At 41.0% G+C, this 24050-nt stretch overlaps 1 protein-coding gene and 1 long non-coding RNA gene across 4 annotated transcripts in view; one reads left to right on the top strand and one right to left on the bottom strand.

Annotated features, from left to right (window-relative positions):
• Nucleotides 1-14661, bottom strand: part of rad50 (RAD50 homolog, double strand break repair protein) — a 37453-nt gene extending 22792 nt beyond the window's left edge. Inside the window, exons 1-7 of one of the 3 annotated variants that reach the window (XM_061250333.1) lie at nucleotides 14532-14661; nucleotides 13880-14022; nucleotides 12423-12506; nucleotides 10929-11080; nucleotides 8071-8256; nucleotides 4940-5144; nucleotides 3457-3585 (exon numbers count right to left, since the gene is read on the bottom strand). In XM_061250333.1, coding sequence (XP_061106317.1) covers nucleotides 3457-3585; nucleotides 4940-5144; nucleotides 8071-8256; nucleotides 10929-11080; nucleotides 12423-12506; nucleotides 13880-14008 — 885 coding nt within the window. In that variant the 5' untranslated portion in view covers nucleotides 14009-14022; nucleotides 14532-14661. Of the gene's footprint in view, nucleotides 1-3456; nucleotides 3586-4939; nucleotides 5145-8070; nucleotides 8257-10928; nucleotides 11081-12422; nucleotides 12507-13879; nucleotides 14023-14531 lie in introns of those variants that run through there. The other 2 variants (XM_061250334.1, XM_061250335.1) reach the window with 2 other exon arrangements.
• LOC133133991 (uncharacterized) lies at nucleotides 13635-19255 on the top strand. Its single transcript, XR_009709235.1, has 5 exons — nucleotides 13635-13818; nucleotides 15980-16069; nucleotides 16887-16931; nucleotides 17718-17837; nucleotides 18895-19255. It is a non-coding gene; the product is annotated as an uncharacterized LOC133133991 (long non-coding RNA).
• The last annotated feature ends 4795 nt before the right edge of the window (nucleotides 19256-24050 follow it).

Raw genomic sequence — 24050 nt, 5'->3', positions numbered from 1 at the left:
TGCCAAATCTTATATGATGAATCACTACTGCGGCATCATGGTTCTCGGAAGGACTGATTATTTGGCATTTACATAACCTTTTTTTAAATTTAGCCCAAAGTGACTTACAAGTGCATAGGTTCTTCCACAAGTTAAAGCATCACATCCATAGCTAGTAAAGTATTTTTTGGGGGTTAGACAAGAGGGATAGGGATATCAGAAAGGGGGGCGGGGGAAATCAGGAGGGAGGACTAAGGTAAAGTTTGAAAAGGTGTGCTTCTAGTCTGCGTTGAAATAGGGGGAGGGATTCTGCTGTCCTGACAGTGGTAGGCAAGACATTTCACCACTGAGGCACCAGAGCGGAAAACAGGCATGAACGTGCAGCTCGACCGCCAGGTGCTCGTAGAGAGAGAACCATAAGGCGACCAGAGCTGGCAGACCGGAGTGGTCTAGCTGGGGAGTAGGGAGTGATTAAAGATTGTATATCAGGTGGGGCAGTCCCCTTAGCAGCCTGAAATGCCAACACTAGGGCCTTGAATCGGATGCGTGCGGCAATAGGAAGCCAGTGGAGGCCAATGAGGAGCGGCGTGACATGAGCCGACCTGGGCTGACTGGTGATCAGGCGGGCTGCAGCATTCTGGACCAGCTGGAGGGGCTTGATGGCACAAGCTGGGAGACCGGCTAGGAGGGAGTTGCAGTAATCCAGGCGCGAAATGACGAGCGCCTGGACTAGGAGCTGGGTGGCTTTCTCCGTCAGCAGATGAAGGATACGGCGTATATTGTAGAGGAAGAACCTGCAGGTTCTGGCAGTGGAGGATACTAGTAGAGCGAGGGTGAGATGTTAGGGATGTAGAGAAGCTCAGTTTTGGCAAGGTTAAGCTTCATGTGGTGGGAGAGAACAGAGATCTGTGAGATATCAGCCAAGCAGGCAGAGATCTGTGTGGTGACCTGGGTATCGGGGGGGAAGGAAATAAAGAGTTGGGTGTCATCGGCGTAAGAGTGGTAAGAAAAGCCACGGGAAGAGATAACAGAACCGAGAGGACCAAGAACTGAGCCCTGCGGGACTCCAGTTTGTAGGGGGTGAGGGTCAGAGACTGAGCCCCTCCAAGTCACCTGGTAGGAACGACCAGGGAGGTAGGAGGAAAAACAAGCAAGTGCAGACACTGTTGACACACTCACCCAAAGGCTGGAGAAAGCTACTAATGGGTCCGGGAAGGGAAAAAGAAGGTAGCCTGTAACGTGAACATTTGAACAGCCTCTCAGCTACTGGAAATCCCTTTCCTCATTACCAACATGTGACAATCAGTCATATTCCTTACAAAAAGCCACGACCATCACCCAGGGGTTTTCCCAAACTCTTATTGGTCCAGAAACCCCCCACACCAGGCTCAAACACATCCTGAGCCCCCGGTTAATGCAAATAAGATATATTTAGATTGCCGTCATTAGCTGACATGGTGACATGGTGACATTGTGACATGGTGGGCGAGGATTGAGATTCCTGGAAAGTGGGAGATTTGGGCTTGCGTACCGGGGTTGGCGATAATGATGAACACACAGAGGTTGTGACCGTGGACCGCAGTGGGGCAGGGGGTTTGAATATGCTGTATGGGGGGCCTGAAATGCACTTAGTGAGCTGAGATCTTTGGTGGAATACACTGCTGATGATGGTTCACTTCGGTGCGTGCTGAACCCAGTACTACATCATACATGAAGCAGCAGATCTTACCTGACTGCAAGATACAAAAAAAACCCCACATTAATAAAGATATTAATAAATTCATTATGTTTTTAAACTGAACAACACTCCTCGTTTCATAGCCTATTACTGTATAATTATCTGTATAATGTGGAATGAGCCTATTTAATAGCCATATTATAGGTTCCGTCTGTAAACACAAGAGAATCCACACAAAGTCAAAGAAACAACAATGAATAAAGATCAATAGACCAAAAGTAAAATATGAGAAAATAACAGTAAAAAATAAAAATAACATAGTAGTAGTGTACAATAATGGAGGAGAGAGGCCAACAGAGCCAAAGTTGAATGGAACTGGAGTGGAATGCTGCAATTTCACACATTGTTATTTTGCTTTGTTATGACGCAATATTGATGCAAGACTGAGTTGTTGAGTTGAAATTCTGTTGCACAGCTGTGCAATGACAATAAAAAGCATTCTATTCTATTCTAATATTATTTTCTATTTCATGACTGTGATTTGTTTTGAATAGTTCAATCTATGCACTGTGTCTGTTGTGCAATGCATTTAAATCGCCATACTTTAATGCACATGTGTAATAGCATCCTTCAGTTTCTACAGTCTAACAATGCAAGCAATTCATAGTATATATAATAGAATAATCTCTTTATTTTCTACAGATGTCACACTCTTGTGTTTCCCGTTTGCTATGAAAAAATGTATGACAATTAAAAAATATGTATAACTGATTTGTGCAATGTCAGAAATGGCACTACAATTTGTGATGCACCACCAGCAGAAAAAAATCTGGGGCCCTGCTTGGGAAAGGGAAGTTTGGCATATACTTCTCCAATTGCATCATCTGTCCTATTATTGGCTGGACGATGTGTCACAGAACAACGATGCAGATATGATGCAACAACGCAAAAAACAGTTGTGGGAAATAAGATTTGTGCACTTACCGGTTTTTTTTCTCTCATGAAATTACGATGTGTGCATTTAAAGGATTACAGCACCACAACAGGGTCAGACACCAAGAGTGCTTCAGTGGGTAGACGGGGGGGAATTCCCCAAAGTCAGAGGTTGGCAGAGGGTGCTCCAACTGTTTTTTAAACCTTCTGTAAAGTATCTTATGTTCTCTGTTAAAAAAAATATTTTAAAATCCTGGACTGCCCACTCATAAGAAGTAATAATTTAATGTGTATGAAGGACCACCCACTCAGGAGAAATAATAATTTAATATGTATCAAGGACCACCCCCTCATAAAAATTAAGAATTTTATGTGTATCAAGGACCACCCACTCATAAAAAATAAGAATTTTATGTGTATCAAGGAATCTAATAATATGGGGGGGGGGGGGGGGGGGTCTCAAACTGCCCCCAGCCAGCTGTGGCCCTCTCATTAACTCAGGAGGTAGGAGCGGTCATCAGACACTTTCCGGTTCCATCCCCCACCCTGGGCGTGTCAGTGTCCCTGGGCAGCGCACCTAACCCCCAAATTGCTCCCGGCGATGCATGGCAGGGTAGTGTGCGAATGAGTGTACGCACAAATCACTGTGAGTGTGTGTGTGTGTGTGTGTGTGTGCGTGTGCGTGTGCGTGTGCGTGTGCGTGTGCGTGTGCGTGTGGGTGTGGGTGTGGGTGTGGGTGTGGGTGTGGGTGTGTGTGTGTGTGTGTGTGAGTGTGTGTGTGAATGGGTGAATGAGAGGCACTAATTGTAAAGCGCTTTGAGGAAAAAGGCTCTATATAACGGCAGACATTCCCCACGCCGGCGTACCTGCTCCATCTTCTCCTCCAGCTCATGCCGGTCCTCCTCCATCTGCTTCTTCCTGCTGTCCAGGGCCTTGATATCGTTATCCAACTTCATCACCTTCCCCAGGGTCGTGTCGATGTCCAGCAACCGGTTCTGACCAATCAAACAATCAATAGGTTTGTATTGTCCATGGGGGTCATTTGGTTGCAGCCAAGTGAAAACAGACATTCAAGAATTTACTTAACCCCTTATGGACAGATGTGACCTGTGCGTTACATCTCCCTTAACAGACGGATGTGACCTGCGCGTTACATCGCCCTTAACAGACGGATGTGACCGGCGCATTACATCTCCCTTAACAGACGGATGTGACCTGTGCGTTACATCTCCCTTAACAGACGGATGTGACCTGCACGTTACATCTCCCTTAACAGACAGATACGACCTGCACGTTACATCTCCCTTAAAAGACAGATGTGACCTGCACGTTACATCTCCCTTAACAGACGGATGTGACCTGCACATTACATCTCCCTTAACAGACGGATGTGACCTGCGCGTTACATCTCCCTTAACAGAGGGATGTGACCTGTTCGTTACATCTCCCTTAACAGATGGATGTGACCTGTGCGTTACATCGCCCTTAACAGACGGATGTGACCTGTGCATTACATCTCCCTTAACAGACGGATGTGACCGGCGCATTACATCTCCCTTAACAGACGGAGTGACCTGTGCGTTACATCGCCCTTAACAGACGGATGTGACCTGCGCGTTACATCTTCCTTAACAGACAGATACGACCTGCACGTTACATCTCCCTTAACAGACGGATGTGACCTGCGCGTTACATCTCCCTTAACAGATGGATGTGGCCTGTGCGTTACATCGCCCTTAACAGACGGATGTGACCGGCGCATTACATCTCCCTTAACAGACGGATGTGACCTGCGCGTTACATCGCCCTTAACAGACGGATGTGACCGGCGCATTACATCTCCCTTAACAGACGGATGTGACCAGTGCGTTACATCTCCCTTAACAGACGGATGTGACCTGCGCGTTACATCTCCCTTAACAGATGGATGTGACCTGTGCGTTACGTCTCCCTTAACAGACAGATGCTCCAGGAACGTTGTCTTATTCTGCATCCCAGAATTATGCAATTATGTGCAATTATCTTCGAAAACGTTTGCAAAATTGCATCCTATCGGTTTAATGTTTTCGACTTTGCAGAGTTTATCACTTTAATCACTTATGGGGTTAAATGGAATAAGTGTAACTACATTGCAGTGTGTACAGATGGGAGTTGCGATGAAGGCAGACAGGGTATCATATCTTGCGCGCGTGTGTGTGTGTGCGCATCGGGGTGGGGGGGGGGGTATGGGGTCAAGTCATTCCATTAATAGGGGTGGGGGGGGAGAGGGGGCATTGGGGGCAAAAAGAGCACCGCACGGTTGCAATGGCAACTACACCCGCTGTCCACAGCTGACGTGCAGACACCCACCTCCAGGGGCTCGATCTGGCCCTCGATGCGCTGCACGCTCTCCTTGGAGGCGGCCAGCTGGGACTCTTTAGAGGTGAGCAGGTCCCGGATCTCCTGGGCCTTCTCCTTGTTCTGCTTCAGGTAGCGCAGCTCGGTCTGGCAGCCCTTCACCGTGTTGGCCTGCTTCAGCCTGAGCTGTCGCAGGGTCTCCAGGACCTTGATGTACCTGGTGAACACCAAACAGGAAACAGGAAAAGTATGTTTCACGACTTTACCCAAATCGACATACAAAACATTGCATATCATGGTCATGCAACAAACAACTGAACGCGCCAGATAAGGTACAATCACTCAACCATCACGACCATCTGTCATTTTAATGTGTTCTTTCCATTGTAATGTCTTGACCAATGACGCTATTGAGTTTAAATAAAGTATATTATATTATTAATTAATATATAATAGGTTGTAAGGCCATGACCCGCGTAACGAAACAATAGCATTTTAAATACACAAACCGAGACTGTTACACTTTGGTAAAAACTGTTCTTGTGATTTTAGGGCCAAAAAGGTTGAAATTTTAGAGCAAATGTGCAATACCTAAGTCTAAATAGAGGACTTCCTTTGGGGGACTTCCAAGGAAACGCTCATCTCTCTAGCCTCTCAAATACTCTCGAGTGAATATTTTTGAGGAAGATAGTGAAAACATGTTTGGCTCCACAATAGAGAGCATCATTGTGACCCCATTTCATGCAAGTAATCGTCTAGAAACACTTATCCAATATGCTTATAAATAAGGAGCAAGCCTGCTTTTGAATAATACATAGCATGTGTGAAATTGTGGAATGTGCTTGACTTGTTGAGGGGGTTGGGTATTTGATAAAAACATCAATCAATTGACCTCAATGAATATATTGGTATATAAGATGTTATTATTGTGATTATTGTACATATTTCTACAATCTTCTCGACCTCTTGTATACTTCAGTAAGCAAAATACAGTATTTCTAAACATCATGAGACCCATAATAACATTTAGCTTTGGAGTGCCCAAAGGGTTACCTTTCAGAAGACACCAGGATTATGCCTGTAGTTGAGTAGGGAATTTATTTTGGGTATGTAATAAGTTTCCCCTTCCTTCTATGGAAGAGAGGCCAACGTTCTGTGGGTAAGACCACAGGTAAATTCCATTTCTTCTTTTTTCTGCTTTCTGTGCTCGTTTGGAGTTCAAATTCTGTTCATGAAGTCACAACTCAGTCGGCAGACTCAGTTCAACAGAACATATAAAAAGTTTTAAAAAAATTAAAGAAAATTGATACTGTAATTAATCACAGTATCAAAATACTTTTTGATACTGTGATTAATCATAATTATGAAAGACTGACCACATTTGTACGCAGATTTGAAAAAATTAGACGATTCATTTTAATTGTTAATTAATGAATGCAAGGAATGTCAAAATACTGAAACATGACCCATCGAGCAAGTCTCTGAGATTTCAACCAAGCCAATACATTGTTTTTGACTATTTATGATTGCAGACTAAAAATGGACACTTTGTCTGTAACTTTCTTAATGATAGTGGTTTTTAAAAAAAAATTTTAGTCAGGTCAAGAATTATTGGCACCCTTGATGAAAATGAGCAAAAAAAGGCTGTATAAAATAAACAACACAGATAATGAGCTATATTTTATGTCCAAACATATGGGAAAGCTATATACTTTTATCCAAATACAATTATTCTAATTTTTATTTTCTTTTTATTGAGTAATACTATTTTTTCATGAAAAAAGTAGGTGTCAAATTTATGTATATAAAGATTATTTTTAATAAAACCAAACCAAGTTAAATGGGCAGTAAAATTTTACTTATTTAAGTTAATCTCAGCCTTAAAAAACTGTATTGTGGCCTTCCATCACTTCCTGTTTCCCTAGGGTATAAAAATTAGGTAACACACATGTAAAATCCCTTTGTCATCCATTACCATGGGGAAAGTCAAAGAACTGTCAAATCAAAAGAGACAGATGGTTGTTGACCTACAAGTCAGGTAATGGGTTCAAAAAAATACATAAATGGTTAAACATACCACTAACCACAATCAAAAAGTTTCAAACATCTGGAACAGTTGCAAACTTGCCAGGGAGAGGATGCAAGTGCATGTTGCCCCCACACACAGTGAGGAAGATGGTGAGGGGGCAAAGAAGAACCCAAGGACCACAGTTCAAGAACTGCAGACTTTAGTTGCGTCTTGGGGTCACAAGGGTTGCACAAAGAAAGCCCTTACTAAGAACAACCAACAAATTCAAGCATCTGGAGTTTGTGAAACGTCATTGGAACAGGGTGCTATGGTCAGATGAGACCAAAATTGAACAAAATTTGACCATGTAAACCGTTGGCATGTTTGGAGTCAAAAAAGGGATACATACAAGGAAAAGCACCTCATATCTACCGTCAAATATGGTGGTGGATTATTGGGGCTGTTTTGCTGCCAGTGGTCCAGGGGCTCTTGTTAGGATCAACGGCATAATTAATTCCATCAAGTACCAGGACATTTTAGCCAAAAACCTGGTTTTCTCTGCCAGGAAGCTGAGACTTGGCCATAGGTGGACCTTTCAACAAGACAATGACCCCAAACATACTTCAAAATCAACACAGAAATGGTTCCGTGAAAACAAAATCAATGTTCTGCATTGGCCATCTCAGTCTCCGGACTTAAACCCTATCGAAAACATGTGGTCTGAATTGAACAGGGCAGTCTATAAGCGCAAACCTAAGGATATGAAACATCTTGAAAGGTTCTGCATGGAGGAATGGTCCAAGATTGCTCCAAATGTGTTCTCCAACCTTTGGAGGGACATTATAGAAATAGGCTCAGTGCCGTTATCCTTGCCAGGGGAGGTTGCACCAAGTACTAAAAACAGGGGTGCCAGTAATTTTTTGTTTCTTTTTGGAAAAATTTGTAATTTCGGTAAATTCCATTGAACCATTAATGAAGTCAAATATTTTCCACATGTTGGAAAATTACAATATATCTGAGTAATGATATTATTTGTTTTCTCCATTCTTTTTTGCTAATTTTCATCAAGGGTGCCAATAATTCTGGACCTGACAGTATATATGACGTGTAGACATCCATATATGACAAGCAGTACCTTGTGGCTGAGAAGATGTCATCAAATTTCTGCTTGAGCGCCTTCCCCTCGCTAAGTGGCCAGTTGGACTCCTCTTGGTGGCAGAAGATGACGTGATTAAGGACGGCCTTGGACACGCCCAGCGCTGCGATCATCTCACGGTCGATCTCCGCGCACTTGGAGCTCAGGCTCACCTTCTCCCCGTGCCTGGAGACACACACACACACACGATAATTCATTTTGGATGAATTGCCCAGCTGTATTTGACTCTCCTGGGAGAGAGATTCCAGAATTCCCCCGTCTTCCATTTCACAATTATTGAGGCCACCGTGCTCCTGGGAGCACTCAAAGCTTTAGCAATGTTTATTTACTTTTGCCCTGATCTATGCCTCAACATAGTTTTACCACAGAGATCTAGAGAGTACCATGGGCTTGGTGTTTGCCCTGACATTCAGTGTGAATTCTGAGACCTTATATACACAGGTGTGGGCCTTTCTAAACTATGTCCAGTCAATTTTATTTGCCACAGGTGGACTCCAATCAAGTTCTAGACACATCAGGGATGCAGGATGCACCTGACCACAATTTGGAGTGCCAAAGACAAAGGGTCTGAATACTTATGTAAATGAGAGATTTCATGGGCTATTGAGTGTAGAAAACCTCATTTTAATCACATTACATTACATTATTGGCATTTGGCAGACGCTCTTATTCAGAGCGACGTACAACAAAGTGCATACCCATAACCAGGGATAAGTGCGCTGAAAGACCCTAGAGCAGTGGTTCTTAACCTTATTGGAGGTACTGAACCCTGCAAGCTTCATCAGTGCATTCACCGAACCCTTCATAATTGGAAAAATAAAATATGATTTCTTCAAAACATAGGTATATATTTTATTGGATCAAACCCAGGTTAAGAACCACTGCCCTAGAGGGAAGTACAATTTCAACTGCTACCTGTACAACAAAGATGAGGACCAGGGCCTATTTTAATTTTTTTATTTAAATAAACAAACAAACAAACAAAGTCAAAGTGACCAAACTTAACACTGCTTACCTAGCCAAATGAAAAATACCAATACACAAAAAAGTAAATCACTGAAAGACAACAATTAAGGTTCACAGGGAGGTAGGGAGGGATGGGGAGAGGTGCTGCTTGAAGAGGTGCGTCTTCAGTTTGCGCTTGAAGGTGGGAAGAGATTCTACACTTCTGACCTCAACGGGGAATCATGCCAATAATATCCCTGTGATTGAGTTCAACAGACAGTTCTCCAGTTCGCCCACCTTTTACACCCACCACAGTAATTAGCAATTAGTTCACCTCTGCTAGTTTCCTAGATGTTTTGCGTCATGCTAGTGGCGAACATCAGATAAGACTTTTGTGGCTAGAAAAAAATCTGCATGGAAATTCTCGGTGAAAGGAAACTGCCGCGGTCGAATAAAGAACTTGAGGTTTACAACATTACTCAGTTTTAGCATGGATTCAAATCTATTAATATTTCCATTAAAAAAAACACTGACCATTACGCAACACATCGTGCTCCCGTCATGCGTCAATTCGGAAAACACCATATATGGCATGTTCCGCAGGTTTCATTCTTGGGCATAGTAATTCTGTGGCGAGATTTCATGTCAGGCGTCGAGATTACATTTCCGGCTCCGAGCAGTGGTGCACTGGACTATCGGTGACTACACATGCCACCCACAGCGGTTCAAGGCTTTCTCTTCTTCCGTGTAAAGTTATCATTCAGAAACGTATGCCCAGGGCTCCATTTTCAGAACGCAAGACAACACATCCCTGTTCCAACAGTTCTTGTGGTGCGAGAGCGGGGTGGGGTGGGGTAGGAGGGGCATTGGGTCGGACTTTTGGAGCTGGCACCACACGTTCCAGCGACATTTTATTCTGTAAAACACTTTAAGATAATCTCTGAATCTTGAAAAGACTAAAAGTTATTATTATTATTTCAAACGATTTAAGGGGTCTGAAATGCCTCCCATCAGAGTCCTTGATAGGTGAACATTGATTATGAGAAAAATAACTTCCAACTTGTTATCTCAATGATTCTAACCTGGCTAAATAAAGATTCAATTAGGTAGGGGCGACATTAGGTAGGTAAGGTCGTCTAGCAGTCTGACGGTTCAAATCCCTGCCCTGGGTGTGTCAAAGTGTCCCTGAGCTGGTTGGTGCCTTGCTTGGCAACCAGTCACCATTGGTGTGTGTGTGAATGGGAGAATAAGAAGCATCATTTGTACAGCACTTTGGATAATGTACATGCAGTCCATTTACCATTTAATGGTCCACAGGCATCAGCATTCTCTTCCTGGTTTTAGAATCTAAAACACCCACAAATCTCAAAAGAGCAGTGATGTAGATATTTCAGTCACTAACCCCTCCCCTCCACCTCCTGTGGTCGGCTCTCTGTGTTAACATGGCCAGTGGCGAAAGTGTAGCTTAAGCAGAGGAAATACAATAGTGAAGGAGAGGGAAAGGGATCATGGGTATATTGCCCCTTGATCCCTTTCCCTCTCCTTCACTATTGTATTTAACTAACTGGTAAATAACTAACTAACAACTAAGTAACTAATTTAGAAGATCAACAGGGTTCTCAAAAAGTGTTCAAAAAGGCTTTTGTCTTGGCCTCAGATTACGAGGACTCGATTACGAAAGATTGCTATTTAGCTACATCTTCCGATAATTATGCAAAAACATACAGTACGTCACGTGGGAAAATCCTTTTACAAACTTTAAGGAAAAATAGCACTTTGATGCTGAAATATGCATACTTCAACCAATTTTTTACCAGAAGCTTTATCTGAAAAGCTCAAAAACACAAACAATAAGCCTTATTGAATTAAATTAATTCAGCGATTTAACTCACTTTATCCTGGTGATAACCCCTTCCAAGGTTTTGAACTCAGTCTTCTTGCCCTTCTGTGTGCTCTGCATGGACCTCTGCACTGCCACCTGCTCCCCGTTAACGTCCCGGAACTGCAGCCGGATCTGGGCCCGCACGTCCGTCTCGTGAGCGTCCTGCGAGAGCGACGCAATGGCACCGTCAGCAATGCCACGTCACTGTCGCCGTTAGCAACGCCACGCCACTGTCACCGTTAGCAACGGCACGCAATGTCACTGTCACCAAAAGCAACCCCACGTCACTGTCACCGTTAGCAACACCACGTAACTGTCACCGTTGGCAACACCACGTCACCAATAGCAATGCCACGTAACTGTCACTGTCACCGTTAGCAACGCCATGTCACCGTTAGCAACAGCACGCAATGTCACTGTCACCAATAGCAACGACACGTCACCAATAGCAACGCTACGTAACTGTCACTGTTAGCAACGCCAGACCACCGTCACCGTTAGCAATGGCACGTCACTGTCACCATCAGCAACGCCACGTCATGTCACTGTCACCGCTAGCAACGCCACACCACAATCACCATTAGCAATGCCACGTCACAGTCAGCAACACGCGGTGGGACTGTACTATGTCCTTAGGGTAACCTGCTGACCACATGCTGAAGTTACACGCTTTAATGTTGTTCGGATGCAGAGATTTTAGACTGTTAAAATTTAATTTAGCTTTTTTTTTTTCTTTCTTTAATATTCTGTGTTTGACTTTTAACTTTATAACTGTACCACTGTTGTGGCAACATAAATTTCCCCATGTGGAATTCAGAATTAAACAGGTTTAAAGTGCATGTTCTGGAATTAAACTTATTAAACTCATCGAAATTAAGAGGGATACGCTCCCTTATTTCATGCAGGCTGGTAGGCAGGCCAACTTGGACCCTTGAGCAAGGCCCTTAACCCTGCATTGGGAGGGGAGGACTGTCTCCTGCTTAGTCTAATCAACTGTACGTCGCTCTGGATAAAAGCGTTTGCCAAATGCCATTAATGTAATGTAATGCAATATTCATAATTACAAATATTTGGGTTTTTGTGACTTGAATTTGTTAATTTAAGTTTTTAAAATGAATTTGAACTTATTTTTGTTTTTCCCCAACTTGGCACAGTACCACAGTACATGAGTTGGGAAAGGGGCTTTATTCATTTCGTTTGTGCACACCTACTTCAGACAGCAGACCAGAGGTGCACAGCAAGGGCGGATCTGTTTCAAAGTTCTGTGGCTAAACCTGATGTGTATGAGCACCAGCTACAGTCACAGACTGCAGGTGTGTCCTAAAGACTTTACTATGATCCAGAACAGAAGAGAACCAGTGCAGTTCATTGAGTGGTCAGAAAACTACAAATGGAGCTAATCGGTTGGAACAAAACCAGCACGTAGGTTAGCTGTCCAGGACCAGAGTTGTATATACCCCTGCACCCCTGCAGTAAACCGTTGTCGCATAATAGAAGTCCTTACCTTTGGGTCATGGACAAAAGTGGTCCCCTTACTTCCTGGTGGGAAGTCACCTGATGTAATATACTTCAGACATTCAATGATGGTCTGTAGTTAAAGCACAGAAAGAAGAATCCATTATAGCTTCTAAGCTTTGGTGTTCAAACACATACATTCATTATAGAATCGCGATCTCATGCAAGAATGCAGGTTAATATCCTCATTTACTTCTCTACCAGGAGATAATTCGCAACAAACATAGACGGCAAACGAAGACCAACCAGGAAGATGGGAGAAAGAAGTGGCTATGAAATGTACTATGCATCTACTACAACTACTAGCAGGGGATAGAGCTAGGACAAGCAGCAGGGAACATCCACAAAACCTAGAGTATAAGGACTTTTATGGCAGTCTTGAATTGTGAAAAGCTACACTTATATGCTTAAAATACATATATTAAGCAATGTCAATAACAACATTACTTCTCATTTCAGAATGCGTAGACAAATCAGTCTAGGCCATGTCTTCCATGTGATTGAAGCAAAATAAGAAACTATGACACACGCAGCCTATAGAAGTGGTTCCCAAACTCAGTTCAGGAGTACCCCTGTGTATGCTGGTTTTTGTTCCAACCACAACTGCAATCCAGGAATTTTAACAAGCTGTTAATTTCTCTTAATTAGACGCTTTTCATGTATAGAGGGATTTGTTACCCTCTTAAAGCACATTTTTATCAGACAGCTATGCAAAGTTCATATTGTGCTATATTGAAAAATTGCATACAACGTGGTAAAATTTTTTAAATTAAATTCAAATTAAAGACTAAGGTGAATCACTAGGTTCCAAACTGGTGAAAGTGTGGACACCTGGCCACCAAAAATAACCATTTAGAAGATAATGAAGGATTCAAAGGCAAAGCAAATGATAACAAGGCAAACAGTTAAGTTATTGTAGAATGTAATGTAATGTAATGTGAACCTGCACAGTTCATCCGTTTAAGGAAAAAATAATAAATTAATCATGTTCAACCACCTAATTAGAAGCCCATGAATTATCCTCAGTATTTGATTTGTTACTTCTTATGTAGTTGTATGCAAGATGGTGCAGTAAGCACAATATGAACATGTTAATGTTACGCATCGTGTCATTTTAAAGCTGTTTGTCAAAATTGGGTCTAAGGTGAATAATCCCTCTAAAGAGGAAAAGCACCTAATGAAGAAAGATTGACAGCTTGTTAAAGTTTGTATATGCCAATTGTGGTTGAAACGTAAACCAGCATGCACAGGGGTACCCCAGAGTTTGGGAAAGACTGGCCAATAGGCGAAGCCAACAGTGTTTTAGGAAGCTCTAGGAAGGTCCGTCGGCAGCTACACATGTGGTATATACGCCGCTTGCTCAAGACTTCCAGTTCAGCTTGAGGGTGAGTAATGTCGCAAAAGCTGAAACGGTGCGTTTATGATCATCGGCACTACACGACGAACCGTTTTGCCAGCTCCGTTGGGTCCCACGAGTACCGTCAATGGACTAAAGAACGTTATGACTTGTTTGTCCTTATCCTCCACTCCAAAACTTCGCACCCCGAGGATGCTCATCTTCTCGATCCTTGACATCTTGATCTCCTAAACTGTAAAACACTCGAGTGAAGTAACATGCAAATACCAAATGTTTAAAACGGTAAAGATATGCCTGAATATCGGCGCTTCCTTGCGCTTGTAAAACATTGATAGAAAACAGCCAAGTTGGCTAGTCACATCCGCTTCCTTGTTAGCCAGCTAGCTTGCGTACTGAATGTTGAAATGCGTACATACAACCCAACCTCGCACGAACATGCTGTTTAACGATTTCACTAACTAGTTGGGCGTGTGCTTCATATTTTCTCCGAAGTCACAAATACAGCTGATCATCTATGCTGCTATTGCTGTGGGCATCCAGCATACCTCAGTCAGTAGGAGGTTGCAAGGAAGCTAACATCGCACTACTGTGATTTTAACGAGAAATCTAATTGAACAAGTAGCAACTCAGCTGCTTATATAGACACATACAGTATATCTACTCTAGATTGCTAAGTAGTCTCTCTGCATTATAGCAAAGTGAGACTTCTGTAACAGCGTTAAGAAAAGAACGCGCTTTTACCGGCAAATATTTGTTTTGAAAGTCGCAGAACTCACAGCCACCATTTGCCGCCTTTGACTAATCGTATGACGTAGCGTCACTTCCGCCGGTGGACACCTACCCATCCGCTTCGCTCACAATTTGACCGTATCTTTCAAGCGGCATGATTGAAAGACTAAAGGCATGATGCCATTTGTTGGTTTGTGATGGAAATACCCGTTTGTTCAATTGTTTTAGGGTGTGTCACGACTGCGGACAGTTTATAATATATTTTTATGTTGTATGTTTTCTGACGAAGTAAATGTTGCATCATCAATAAATATAGTACTGTGCAAAAGTCTTAGGCACCTGTATAACATTCTGTACAGATAAGGTTCTTCCAAAAATAATTAAATGAAAGGTCCTAAATAAACGTACTATACATTTTACATTACATTTTAGTAATTTGTAAGAATAGTTAAAAACTGAATCAAATCAATATTTTTTGTGACCACCCTTCGGCGTTAAAACTGCATCACTTCTCTGAGATATAGAACTGCAGCACACCGTTGGCTAAGACAATGAGCAGGGAGGTTGTTCCAAGCATGTTGATGAACTTGCCACAGTTCTTCTGCAGACTTTGGTTGGCTCCTTGCTTCTGATCTCAGACAGTCATGATGAAGTTTTTATCTAAAATGTAGTCAATTGCTTACAGAAATATGTTACTTTTTAAAGATAAATACAAAAATGTCTGCAATTAAATATTTTGGATTCAAATGTGTTCTTTTATACTAACAAAAAAATTAATGAATAAAAATTAAATATATAATATATATACTACATATACATATACTTTATTATATATACATGTATGTATGTATGTATGTATATATATATATTATATACACACACACACATATATATATATATATATATATATATATATACACACACACACACACACACACACACACACACATATATATATATATATATATATATATATATATATATATACACACACACACACACACACACACACACACACACACATACACACACACACACACAAATATATTTTTATAAAATAAAGTCTAGGGTGCCTAAAACTTCTGCACAGTACTGTACGTCTCAGGGGATCTGGCCAAACAAACATGTTTGGCATATGTATGATTTACGTATGTGTTACAAATGAGTTTGAAATACAAAATGAATACCACAGCATGCAATAATGCATAATAGATGTACTGGTGATTTTTTTTTTTTTTACGGCTGCGGTAAATATCAGGATTTTTGGTCTCATGATTATTCATGTATTCATATGTTGCCTAAGTGACAAGTCATGGCAAGTCTGATCAGTACCCCCACGCACCTCCCCAACTTCCTGCTTAAGACATATAAAGCATCCTGTCTGCAGTCATGATGACAGAAACGTATCCATCATGATGAAATACTTTGTACTGATCACTGCCTTGTTGCATTTTGGCAAGGGCCTTGATTCAGAGCGCATTCCCGATGAGATCAAGGAGATCACATCATACCTTCACTACCTCCAACCAAACGCAAACGATTTCTACATTGTAAGTAATGCCATTTATTTTATTTTTTCAAATGGAAAATTACAAGACAGTGACTTTCAGTAGTTTGTACTAACTATATGTACTTTGAGCTAGTATTTTAATGATTATATTTTTTAATCCATATTATTATTTTAACAACAGTTTAAAATGTAGGACAGTTTTGCAGCATGTACATTAGATATTGAATTTGTACATTACATGTGCTGAGAATGAGAAGGTTCTATCTGCGTCCTGACTTGTTTTGAGACATTGAGTTTAAACGACTCCAAAATGAAGGGGCTCCAGGCAGATATGACTTTTAAATGTTGCACTTTTTCATGCTTTTAAACAGTTTTTTTTGTATAAAATTTCACACATGTACTTAGTGCCTATGAGCAACATATTTATGACACTAACAAAAATGTCATTTAGAATCGTATAATTGTCAGCTCACGGTTAGTTCACCTATATTAGTCACCTTATTCTCGCTTTGACACTTCACTCTGACGGAAAGTAGGATGCATCTGAAAAATGTGTTAAAGTTTGAAAGTCCTCAGTGCAACCCAGCTGTGCAAACGGAAGACTAGGAAGAATATGTACAGCGCTACATACAAAAAATATATATATACAGTTTTGTTTTTTCTGACACTAGGGAATGCAAATATAAAAGTACAACATGTCTAAAAAAATACATGATTAGCAAACTAAGCACAATTAAAAGTCATTTCAACGTTTGGCTTTCACAACGCTATTTCCACGTGGAGCAGTAGTTGAATGTAATGTGTGCATCAAGTGCTTATGGTTGTTTAGCTGACTTCTTGTATTCCTTCTACCAAAGGAAGGGGATTTTGTACTTGAGCCAAATAAAACTATCCTGCGGAAAGTAAGTTATGCTCTTCTTCTACAATATTTTGTTTTAGACTTTCTGGTAATATAACTCTGTGCGGCTTTGTTCCAAAAAAGTGAAATTCGGTGTACTCATATGAACAGCTTTATATCAAATTATGTTTACATGCACACATTCTTACAGGTGTTCCTCCTGAGCCCAAGTTTATAAAATTGAAGATAAATGTCAGTTTTGTAGATTTTGTTCAATATACACTTTGTTCAATTCCTGTCCATTGCATGCCAATTGGGAACATATTTTTTTTCTTTGAACATATGGCAAATGCATAAAGCTACCTAACAATTTAACTGTTAGAAAGCCTGAATCATAGATTACCTAACAGTTTATTTCATGGCAGAAATAAAATAAAAAGGTTGAAAGAAAACAATAAGGTATAACATAATTTTGACAAAATAATAGACAACTATCTTTGCCTATTGTATGTAACTATATTTAATGATACAGAACTATGTAAGATTAAATGTTTGTCATTGGGTTGTTTGATTTCATTTATTGTGAAAAGCATGCTACAGTGTGTGCTTCTGTTACCTAAATTAATTAATTAATTAATGAATAAACTTGATCGATGATTCATCTGCTACAAATCTGTTATTTAATTATCATTAATTATCATTTAATTATCATTTAATATGACACAGTTTGGGTGATTTTATAAAAGTAATCAAATCAATTGTAATTGCATGCAGTAATGTGTGTTAAATGTGACCTTATGCTGTGCTATAATTTCAATTTGACGTTTATTCACGTGATGTTTTATTTCAGCCTAACTGTTTCGAGACTGTGTGGCAGAACCTGATGAATTTACTGGCAAGAGTGAAGCCTAAGCCATCAAGCAATTTAACCATAAAAGTAATTGACTTAAAATCACTGAATCTGATCAAGGTTTGTGCTGAAGCCATTTTCTTTCATTTTTTGCATTCTCCAAACTGCTATCTTGGTCTTTTTGGTCCTCGTTAATAGTTAGACACGTAGATAGACCATTGCATTTATATAGCGCTTTTCTAGACACTCAAAGGACTTTACATCTCCTATAGCACAGCATCCCCATCACTGCACTGGGGTTAAATTGAAAAGAGTTCCAGTGGTATATTTGGGCACATTTTGGATGCAATAACAGTACAAACAGGCAGGCAGACAGTGACTTTTAATAGGCAGTAATTGTCACTCAGAAATAAGATTGCAGCTTTACAAAGGTATTGTTAGTGAAGTTAGTAAACACTGATCTTCAGCTCTGAATGCATTAATTCCTCTTCCATTTACTGCCAGAATATTGTCCACATTTAAAAAGCCTTCCTTACACCTAGTTTTGTCATTATATTGGATACCCAGTAAAACAATATTGTCTTCCAGTACATTCATGGAAAGGGTTAAATGGGTTAGGGTTAAATGCTTCGAAAGTTATTTTTGAGTTGTGGGGAAAATTTCAGGGATGGCCAATTGGAGTAACTGTTTTAATTTAATTGGATGCCAGATCTGTCTACAGATCTCAGCAGATTTACATGCTTTTGTATTTGAAACATTCTTAAACTGTTAAACTGGCTCACTTCTTCCTCAACTAAATAACAACCCTTAGGAGATCACACCAGACTTGGGTCAATTGCGTAATTGTTTTGGATTCAAATATTTTTCTGTGCTTGATTGATTTTCCCTTGTGCAATTGAACCAGACAAGAGACCAGAATGCAAGTTTGCACTTTTTGAGAGCATTTAATCAGACGAGCTTTAAGTATTTGAACCCAAAACAATTACATAGTTGACCCAGGTCTGGATGATACCAGTATCTTTTGTTCTTTATGTAAAGTAACATACTGTACCTGTAATGGGTTTTTTTGTGTGACAATAAATATGTTTTAAATTTGGTGAATATTCTCATCATCATATTACTAACAACCAAATTATCATCTACTGCATAATAAATGTTGTTTTCCTCTTGCATAAAGGGAGAAGCTGTTTGCCCTATGGATGAAGTCAGTGCAAAAATAACAGGACCTATAACAGGACGTAGAGCAAGCCTTATAATACAACGATACCTCTATTTTATACGAAAGTTTAACCAACTTGTCACCAATAACAGCATAACAAAAAAAAAGGAATAAGCGATGTAATGTATTCATATAATGTATCTGTTTATTTATTGCATTTATTTATTTACATAATTTATTGTTTTTATTTAAATTGAGAGATGCATATTTCAATGGTTTAAGATTACTTAACTTAGTCTATTGCATGTACATGCAATTGCACTGAATACATGCTGTATTATCTCATTAATCTTCAATAAATGTAATATTTATTTCATTAGTTATTGGTTTATTTGACTTTATAATGAAATATTAAATCTAATACGCTGGGAACTTATCTACCTTTGTAGATGCATACAGAATTACAACTGAAATATTGGGCCTGGAAAAGTATTTTATTGGATGAAACATAAGGAACCGCGAAGATATGTGTAGTGTTGCTTCTTCAGCTCAATAAAATTATTTCATGAACTAATTGAGATTATTTTCCTGTATTTTTCCAAAGATAGTTGAATGAACAGAAAGTTCCCACCATATTTGGTATTGTATAATCTAGATTCAGGGACAGAGACATTGACCATCCTAGTGCAGGATAAATCGTAATGTAACAAGAAACATGCCACTTAGTGTATGTTAATTTTAGCATCTACTGTAATGGCAGAGATCTGTACTGGACAGGAAAGTCCACACTGACACACCTGCTGCAGCTGTATATATCTGATATATACTGAGCTGTATATATCTGATATACCTGTCACAAGGGGGCAGTGTTGGTCTGACAAAACAAAATTACAGGTTGAATTCATACAATGACCTCTTTAAGGGTAATTCCACGATTGTGGTGTTTCCCTCTGATATTACATTTACAAATATTCATGTAAAGGAAAAATACTTTTAACGCTTAAAGGTACAATAGGCAAGCTTTATCTGAATTTTAAGGTCATGGGAAGAAGAAAAATACATTCTCGTTCTTTCTTCTGTATTTTCACTGATATTGTGATATTGACTGGGGTCAGTCTCAAACCCTGTTCCCAAAATTATAGCTTGAAAAAGTGATTGTGTCTACACACACCCTTCTAATTGCCAAATAGAATGATTGTTTGATGGCTAAGGAATTTCACAGTTGCTAAACAATATAACTGAAAAACGCAGCATCTAACTAAGAGGTACTAAACAGGTGATCTAAATAACAACTCTGTATCTAACGAACCTGACAACAGCTCCGTAAAATCTAAAATCTAACATTGAATACAACTTGGTAAACTAAAAGCGATACTTATTCTGCTGTAGTGTGACAGACTTCAGCAGCACCTACGCGAAATATGCACTTCAGGTGAAACTACGTATATAGGCAGAGACGCCGTCAATAGGCTTACGAAGTCCCCACGTATTTCTCGGTCAGATTCTGTGCCAGAACGGCAGGTACAGTGTACATCAGGCATGAGCATAATTAAATTGAGCAGACATTAGTCATTGTTGCCGAAGCAGCTATGTTTTTCCGTTTCTTGGGCACAAAGCACTTACGCACTAAGACATGTGTCTCATATTGGAAAGACACGCACTGTGTTTTAAGTTTTCTGCAAACTGCATCCGTTTCCATTTGATATAATTCCCATCACCCGTTTTACATTGTAGCTACCCTTATTTTATTCAAGAACGTGTAGGCCTAGTCAAGATCGTCGGTAATCAGAGTAGTGTGCCTGATGAGACTACACATGATCTGCCAGATTTTTACACGATTTTGTCGCCCCCTAAACATTTCCAGCGTCGGGCCAGAATATGAACGACGAACTGGCACCTAGCATATCAGAATGTTTTGTATTTTCCTGCCTAGCTTGACACCCCTGACGAAGGGCAATTACGTGTTCCTTGACATAGACCAATAGGATGATACCAGTGCTCTCTGGTGAACTAGGTGAGCGTGAAGAAGAGAAAGGGGGATGCTGCTGTTGCTGCTGTCCGGTGGAACACCGAAACCGAGGAAAGGTGTTTTTCATCAACAAGACCTTCTGTTTACAAATAGTAAACCTGGTAGTTAGCTACATTTGTGTAATGTTCTTGACGTGTTAACACATTCGTTGCCTCAAGTTCTCTTTGAAGGATAGACAGTCCACACTGTCCATATCGTGACACCCAGGAACAAGTCCACAATCCTTTTTATTTTCGGAACACAAGACCGCCAGCATCACACAGGCTTCTGTAGCCAACACAGACAATTTCTTGACCCTCCTCCCCGATGACATATGAACTCGCGCAAGATCGTGATGACAGTAGATGGCAGCATACGATGATTGGTCGGGGTGTCATGCTTGTACCGTTTCCACTCTCCCGGCCAAGACACTGTAAGACTTTATGGCATTATGATTGCCTAATCTGACATGGTGACCATCGCGAAAGACAAAAAGTCAGCAGTCTGATCCCAGCATTACAAAGATTAATCTTGGCTAATAGCTAGCCTGACCTCTCAGCTCGTGCTGACTGCGCATGTCCAGACTGCGTTACGCAGTGACACCGTGAACGAGCCCGTATCCTATTTGCTGCAACTTCCCAGCTAACAATTTTAGGTTCCTAGAACGTTTACTGTTCTTTGTCAATTTACTGGGAGTTCTTATGTAACATTTAGCAGTAACGTTACATTAACCTTATTGTTGGGTACCTTATTGTTGTTTTTTGGGGAGAACGTTCTGTGCGAAGTTCTAAAGACACCATGATGGAAATCACATTTTTCCAGAACGTTGACATCTTGGAAGTGTTATGTGAGCAACGTTCTAAAAACATGATGAAGTGAAACATTCCTACATCACTCGTTTCTAAACCGTTCCAGGAACTATCTTGGTGTAACGTTACAGTGGAACCTTCTTAGAACCCATAGGTAACTACTGAACGTTCTCAGAACGTTCCCCGTTAGCTGGGTTGCAAGTCAAAGTTTGACGCAAACTGCAACATGAAAGAAGTTTTTTTATTTTTTTATTTTGAGTATTCACAGCCTTTGCCATGAAGCTCAAAATTGAGCTCAGGTGCATCCTGTTTCCACTGATCGACCTTGAGATGTTTCTACAGCTTAATTGGAGTCCACCTGTGGTAAATTCAGTTGATTGGACATGATTTTGAAAGGCACACATCTGTCTATATAAGGTCCCACAGTTGACAGTGCATGTCGGAGCACAAACTAAGCATGAAGTCAAAGGAATTGTCTGTAGACCTCCGAGACAGGATTGTCTCGAGGCACAAATCTGGGGAAGAGTACAGATAAATTTCTGCTGCTTTGAAGGTCCCAATGAGCACAGTGGCCTCCATCATCCGTAAATGGAAGAAGTTTGGAACCACCAGGACTCTTCCTAGAGCTGGCCGCCTGTCTAAACTGAGCAATCAGGGGCAGAAGGGCCTTAGTCAGGGAGGTGACCAAGAACCCAATGGTCACTCTGTCAGAGCTCCAGCGTTCCTCTGTGGAGAGAGGAGAATCTTCCAGAAGGACAACCATCTCTGCAGCAATCCACCAATCAGGCCTGTATGGTAGAGTGGCCAGACGGAAGCCACTCCTTAGTAAAAGGCACATGGCAGCCCACCTGGAGTTTGCCAAAAGGCACCTGAAGGACTCTGAGACCATGAGAAACAAAATTCTCTGGTCTGATGAGACAAAGATTGAACTCTTTGGCGTGAATGCCAGGCGTCATGTCTGGAGGAAACCAGGCACCGCTCATCACGTGGCCAATACCATCCCTACAGTGAAGCATGTTGGTGGCAGCATCATGCTGTGGGGATGTTTTTCAGCGGCAGGAACTGGGAGACTAGTCAGGATTGAGGGAAAGATGAATGCAGCAATGTACAGAGACATCCTGGATGAAAACCTGCTCCAGAGCGCTCTTGACCTCAGACTGGGGCGACGGTTCATCTTTCAGCAGGACAACGACCCTAAGCACACAGCCAAGATATCAAAGGAGTGGCTTCAGGACAACTCTGTGAAAGTCCTTGAGTGGCCCAGCCAGAGCCCAGACTTGAATCCGATTGAACATCTCTGGAGAGATCTGAAAATGGCTGGGCACCGACGCTCCCCATCCAACCTGATGGAGCTTGAGAGGTGCTGCAAAGAGGAATGGGCGAAACTGCCCAAAGATAGGTGTGCCAAGCTTGTGGCATCATATTCAAAAAGACTTGAGGCTGTAATTGCTGCCAAAGGTGCATCAACAAAGTATTGAGCAAAGGCTGTGAATACTTATGTACATGTGATTTCTTAGTTTTTTATTTGTAATACATTTTTAATAAAATTTCAAAAGAACTTCTTTCATGTTGTCATTATGGGGTGTTGTGTGTAGAATTTTGAGGAAACAAATGAATTTATTCCATTTTGGAATAAGGCTGTAACATAACAAAATGTGGGAAAGGTGAAGCGCTGTGAATACTTTCCGGAGGCACTGTATATCCGATTGAAACTGACCATTATAGGCATTGCCCTCAGTGCCTGAGTGGAGCACCTGCCTGGTTATTTTCCACCGCACTGACATTTAAAAATCTGAGGCGCCATGTCTCAGAGACAAGAGGCTCTCACGTCCCGACTGGGGACGCCGATATTTCACTGGACAGTAATGCGGTGGCGGGTGACGTGCGAGAGCACCTGTACCGCAGACGGCCTCCCCGGAAAAGAAAGCCATTTATTTCCTGCGTCGGCAATCATAGAGCTTCTAACGGTATCCTCGAGGGACCGTTGCGAGCTTATATCCTCGGGTGATGGACGACGGCTTATATCCGACAGCGCTGTCAGAATCACTTGCGGGTATGTCATACAAATGAGAGGGAAATGTGAAAACGCAGAAGAAAGTAAAGGGCGTTTTCAACGTGTTACGTTAAGAAATTTGTGTCTAGCCTTGGGATGGGGCGGGGAGTTTTTCTTTGCCACCGGTTGAGCGGTTTTCTTCGTTTTTTTATGTATCTTGTTCATTTTATTTATTTATTTATTTTTGCCCTACTTTCTTTTTTCTTACTTTCTGTTCATTCTCTTTTTTTTAACTAAGGGATGATTCAATCCAACTGTAAAGCTGTAAAGTCATTGCCAATTCTAAGTTTTTTTTTTTTACCTA

The sequence above is a fragment of the Conger conger genome, chromosome 7 (genome assembly GCF_963514075.1).
Source record: "Conger conger chromosome 7, fConCon1.1, whole genome shotgun sequence".
NCBI classification, from domain to species: domain Eukaryota; kingdom Metazoa; phylum Chordata; class Actinopteri; order Anguilliformes; family Congridae; genus Conger; species Conger conger.
This window is presented reverse-complemented; position numbering and strand designations above follow the sequence as displayed.